Source organism: Octopus bimaculoides, chromosome 9 (assembly GCF_001194135.2).
Source record: "Octopus bimaculoides isolate UCB-OBI-ISO-001 chromosome 9, ASM119413v2, whole genome shotgun sequence".
NCBI classification, from domain to species: Eukaryota; Metazoa; Mollusca; class Cephalopoda; order Octopoda; family Octopodidae; genus Octopus; species Octopus bimaculoides.
Window position 1 is genome coordinate 2,012,519 of NC_068989.1, and position 6,273 is coordinate 2,018,791.

General features: G+C 36.9%; 1 protein-coding gene across 2 annotated transcripts in view; it reads right to left on the reverse strand.

The window, feature by feature from the left end:
• LOC106872565 (nucleolar protein 10) overlaps positions 1–6,273 on the reverse strand; it is a 24,273-nt gene that overhangs the window by 15,422 nt on the left and 2,578 nt on the right. Inside the window, exons 1-4 of one of the 2 annotated variants that reach the window (XM_014919595.2) lie at positions 4,556–4,974; positions 3,524–3,569; positions 1,972–2,070; positions 591–706 (exon numbers count right to left, since the gene is read on the reverse strand). In XM_014919595.2, coding sequence (XP_014775081.1) covers positions 591–706; positions 1,972–2,070; positions 3,524–3,569; positions 4,556–4,621 — 327 coding nt within the window. In that variant the 5' untranslated portion in view covers positions 4,622–4,974. Of the gene's footprint in view, positions 1–590; positions 707–1,971; positions 2,071–3,523; positions 3,570–4,555; positions 4,975–6,273 lie in introns of those variants that run through there. The other variant, XM_014919596.2, reaches the window with a different exon arrangement.

Consider the following 6,273-nt stretch of genomic DNA (forward strand, 5'->3'; position numbering starts at 1 on the left):
GTGCGGGTGGCACATAAAAGACACCATTTCGAGCGTGGCCGTTTTCGTGCGGGTGACACGTAAAAGCACCCACTACACTCTCTGAGTGGTTGGCGTTAGGAAGGGCATCCAGCTGTAGAAACTCTGCCAAATCAGACTGGAGCCTGGTGTTGCCATCCGGTTTCACCAGTCCTCAGTCAAATCGTCCAACCCATGCTAGCATGGAAAGCGGACGTTAAACGATGATGATGATGATGATGATCCCATAAGTGTTTCCATGATTCGTTACCTGCATTATTTCTTTCTCTAATGTGAACACTGTCTTTGTTAGAAGTCTTTTGAGATTTGGTGGCAGTTTTTATCATCATCATCATCGTTCAACGTCCACTTTCCATGCTGGCATGGGTTGGACGGTTTGACTGAGGACTGGCAAGCCTGAAGGTTGTACCAGGCTCCAATCTGATCTGGCAATGTTTCTACAGCTGGATGCCCTTCCTAATGTCAACCACTCTGAGAGCGTAATGGGTGCGAGAGTGTAGCGTATATATCAAATATATATATATATAAAAAAAAAAAATTTTTTTAATTCAAACCATTTTGGGGTGTATTACCTTAGAATAATCTTCAGAAAGTACTTTTGTTTTTATGACTTCTCTGTCCAAGCCTCGTTCAAATTTCATTGAGAGATTTGTAAGGTCATAGCAGTGGACACGGGGCTTATAAGAACCTGCAACACAAACAAAGTTAGTGAAATAAAAAGACAAATGTAAATATTTTCAAGAACTAGAATGGTGGGGGCTTAACTAAGTTGAGAGAAACAGTGACTATGTTGAGAAGTAGGGATGTGATCCACAGAGGACCAGCTTCATTTTGATGTATGATACATGTTCCTGTGTTGGTAATTATACCTGTCCTAAACAAAATGGCATTATTTTTTGACTCACCCTCGTATGATCTCATTAATTTACTTGTTTCCACAGAAAGAGTAAATATTTTTATTTACCCATAAAATGGCTCCAGTATATTACTGGTATTGTTCTTAAAAAAAAAAGGCAATTTAAAAGAGATTAAAGCCGAAAGTTGAACCTGGCAAAATTTGAATTTGAAGTTTAGGGGAATGAGACAACCTAATGTAAAATATATTTTGACATTCTTCTAACATGTGTGGACTGAGATGTCTTTCATCTTTCACTTGTTTCAGTGATTAGACTGTGGCCATGTTCTACCAGCCTCTTTTACCAAACCACTAACTTACAGGGATGTAAGTGGTAGTTGTGGGACCAATACAGACACAAGGGCACACACACATATACATATATATATGATGGGCTTTTTTCAGTTTTCCTCTACCAAATCCACTCATAAGGAACCTGAGGCTATAGTAGAAGACATTTACCCAGGGTGCCATGCAGTAAGACTGAACTTGGAACCATGCAGTTGGAAGCAAACTACTTCTCACACAACGATGCCTGTATCTCAAGGATGAATTGACCAAAATGTAAAAAGTGAAAAACTGACTGACTTCAAATGAATTGAAAATGGATCTGGAGGTTAAAGGTGTCAAGTCATGTTCTTGTTGTATACATTCATCATCATCATCCTTTAACGTCTGTTTTCCATGCTGGCATGGGTTGGACGGCTTGACCAGAGCTGGAGAGCTGCACCAGGTTCCAGTCTGATTTGGCTTGGTTTCTACAGCTGGATGCCCTTCTTAACACTTTACAGTGAGTGTTGGGTGCTTTTAATGTGCTGAAAATTAATTATTAATGATGGGAGCAGTGTTAGTGCCAAAAGGTAATCTTTATATATATCCAACTTAACACAGATGGGCAAGTATCTTTACTATAGCTTCATGTCAACACAAGCCTTGTGAGTGATACTAAAAAGACAGAGAATATATGGAAACATAGGTCACCCAAACTCCTTCTTTGTCCTCTCAGCCATATACTCACATCTTAAAGTCTGTAAGCAAAGAATCTGTTGTTTACTAACCTGTGACATAAATATTGTTGCCATCTGGTGTAACACTGATAGTTGAGCTCAGAGATGGCATTTCCAAATCCTGGATTAACTCAATTCGTTGACGTATATCTAATAAGACAAAGAAAGAATTAAGGCATATAATTATCAAATAGAAAATTACTTTGAGAGATAAGGGCCAAGCAAATGAGATTTCTTAGTTACGTGATGAGGAAAGAGGGCCCAGGGAGAAATTAGTGACGACTGGAAAGGCTGAAGGGAAAAGAAACAGAAGAAGGAGAAGCTTGACTGGTTGGAAGAAAGAGGCTGTGACAGAAAACAAAGAATAGAGATTTGTGCCAGGATATGGTCACCCATGACTCACTTTCAGGACATGGCGCCTAAAGAAGAATTATCAAAGGAAAGTGATTAATATCTTCATTCACTCTGTAAAGAGTTTTATCAGAGCATTTGTTATTCACTGAGCATGACTGATGCCAGTGCCGCCTGAGGCACGTAAAAAGCACCCACTACACTCTCGTAGTGGTTGGTGTTAGGAAGGGCATCCAGCTGTAGAAACTTTGCCAGATCAGATTGGAGCCCGGTGCAGTCTCCTGGCTTGCCAGTCCTCAGTCAAACTGTCCAACCCATGCTAGCATGGAAAGCAGACGTTAAACGATGATGTCTCTAACTTGGTAAATGTTTCATGTTTCTGTTTAGCTTCAGATCAGTTCTGATCAAACAGACTGTAACCAAAAGAGTCCCAGTCACGACCATCCAGTCTATTTCTTTGAGGGGTATACAACACATATATTCTCCAATGTGTTGTTGCCTAGTATGGCATGATTTGAGAGAGGCTTGGATACTATTTCTAACAGGTCACAAAACATTGCCTGAATATAAAGTGGGTCAAGGATTCATTTTGATATCTTCAACTTCTAGTAGAGAGTTGTAGTAGTTGAAATGTCAATCATGGACAACAGTTGTGTGTGAAAAAGTGGTTGATTTAGGGGTTGTTTTGATACCCCACTTTTTTTTTAACGCTTTAGCATTTAAACTGGACGTATCTGTTTAATGCTGAAATGAATTCTTTGAAGTATACAGTTACTGGTCCACAATGTTATTGGCAATAAACACTCATAACTTGTCTAACTGTAAATTTTGTGGATAGTAAATTCACTTTTTTCAGATTAAATGCTGTTGTCATGGTAACAACATCAGTCAGACTGCTGCTGCTTAGTCTAAGGTCAACCTTGATTAAACTGATCGATTACCAAAGGTGTTTGAATTGTGATCTCACAACTATTTCTGCTGTCTGTTCCTAAGTCATAGTGTATCAAGGACTATATCATCCAATGTATTTCCCCTATTTATTATTTTTTTAAAATGGTGTATGTTCTTTTAGCAGGTTGACCAATCATATTGAAACTTTTACACTGATCCCTACTGATATTGTTCCTTAGCTCTGATCAAGCAAACTCCTATGATCCCTAAGGTGTTGAGTGAACGAAGAGCCAACTATGGGAACAGGTGGCACCAAATAAACAATCATGATGGAAATGTCTGAGAGGATAAAAATTCATACCAAGATCATTTTTCTGTAACTGTCGTTTCTTTCTGTCTGTGAGCCACTGGAAATGAAAATAAAAGAGAACTGAAAAGTTACCAAAAACATCAGCTAAGAACGAGATGTTGACATATTTTCAGAATGTATCTTACATTTCACATTTATTAATAAAAAAAACCTTGTAAATAACAACGTTTGTTACTATTTAGCCCCAGGTCAGTGCTGGTGATCACAGAAAATATGAGCCTTCTATTCAAGTTTTGTTGATCTACTGTTGGATGAAAGCTTCAAAATACTGTTCATCGCTTATCCATGCTACTTGTAGTTCCTCATTCTCCACACTAGCCATTTACAGTTACATGCGATATACCTATATTCGTAGTGATTGGCCCTGCCATTTAGCACCTTAGCAGAATTTGAACTTAGAAAGCAAAGAGCCAGAGTTGATTCCACAAGACTTAACTTATCTAACAATTCCACCATTTCACTGCACTGGACTCCTACTTCATCGACTCCGAAGGGCTGAAAGAATATACATAGCACATACAAACACACGCGAGACATGATGATGGGAGGCAGTGTGTTAAGGTATTTGGGTTCTAATCTCATCGCCTACAATGTACTTAATAGAAATTTCAAGTGATTACAGTTTGCCAATTAGTTTCAATAGCTGGTGGAGTTGCTTCTTTTTGTTGTTACTTCATTAATTATTCATCCTTCTAATCAGCAATTCCACTCTAAATGAGAAATCCTGGAGTAAAAACGTACATTTGTTACAGAATCGGAGATTTTAGGAATAAATAACCAGTAATTATGTTTTCCCAATTTGATTATATAATATAGTTGTAATAATATAATCATATTTTAATTAAATGTATTTCTTTAAATTCGAATCTCTTTCTAAAAACCGATCGAAACCGAAGAACGAAATATCGTTTAACAAAGTTATTTTGAAACAACACCACGTGAATGAGACGAAAGTTTTACATAAATGATATCGAAGTAAACTCAAAGAAAAAATAAAAAAAACACTTAAGATTAATGATTTACCTCAGGAAGGGATTTCCCTGCACTCAAGTTGTATATTTTCACTTCATTGGCGTAAGAAAATTGCATTTTGGAAATAAAAACTTGGCATTTAATAAAATAGTCCACATTGAGAAACCATGTTGCAATTTATACCGGTGTCAACCGAACTTTTTCTCTCATGGTAAAATATTCCACTCCCGCTTATGCAGTATATGTCATTAATTTAATACAAATTACGTTTTACATTAATTTACTTTTTAGCTTCCTGTTTTTCTTTTTCTTCGTTAATTTATGGACGAACTTCAGTGGTTTCATTCTTCACAGCAGAGGACATTAGGAGAATGTTCAGGTTTAATACGTTTTATTGTCTTTACAGAAATGTTTTAGTCGCAGGTCAGTCCTGAATGCGTTGACCTATGATGAAAAGCGTTCTATCTATGACTATTCCATATTTACAGGTATTTGATTGCACTATTTAATATGCTCTCCAGTTTTATTTTAAGACAGAACCAAGTTACGATGTCAGATTGTCGGACTTTAACTTGTTAAAAGAGTTTTGTAAGAGTTACTCCCCCTGGACCATATTTTTCCCATGTGTGTGTGTGTGTGTGTGTGTGTGTGTGTGTGTGTTCTTGAATGGCTTACAAACATCTACACTTCAATTGTTTTTGTTAATACCATTATGTAGAAGACAGAATCGTTAAAATTTTGTGTACAAATTTTTGTTTTCCTCTTCATAGCATAGATAATTTTTTAGTCTGAAATGCCAGCTTCGGCCTCCAGTACGCGTTAGTCGACCCAAGGCTATGGTTGAAAACACTTACTGGCGAACAGAGAAGGGCGAGGAACAGGACAATTCGCACGATCCGATAGTTTTTCCCTATAGAAAATGGATATTCTTCCCAACCACACGGTTTTGGGTACAGTTCCACTGCATGGCACCTTGGTCAAACACTGGAGTTCGAAGGACATGTTGTTGTACACCTATTACACTATTTTAAAATTTTATTTTGCTTGGGTTTCTGACTGTATGTATGCATGTATGTATATGGATGTGTGTGTGGATGGATGTGTGTGTGTGTGTGTGTGTGTGTGTGTGTGTGTGTGTGTGTACGTACGTACGTATGCATGTATGTATGTATGTATGTATGTATGTCAGTATTCAGTTTTATTTCAAGATTTCTTGCCAACAGAAAAAGAGCCGGTTTCTAACCTAGATCCAAGGATCCTTCATTGGGATTTCAACATCAACAACAGGATATTTTTGTTTGTATGTATGTATGTATGTATGTATGTATGTATGCATGTATGCATGTATGTATGTATGTATGTATGTATGCGTATATGTTAAGTGAATCCGGATTTTGTTTAAAACATCAGACTGCTTATTATTGCCGTAACTATGGAAACAAAAACCGAATGCATTAAATTTGTAAAATGTGTATATTTTTCATGAAAAACAAACATGTACTCTAGAAACATTTGAAATATATTATTCATAAAATATATAATTAAATATTTAAATGTTTTAAATATATCATAGATATATATTAATTCTCCAAGAAATAGCTTTCTGATAATCTCTTCCCGATTGCTTCAACTTATCCAGATTTTCGTTCAAAAAATTGTTTTGTATTTGTGTGATTTTGTCTGTTTATATGTTTCGTTCGTTTGTTAATGTAGTTAATTGCTATGAGATGTGTGTGGTGGTGGCAGTGGTGGTGGTGGTGGTGGTGGTG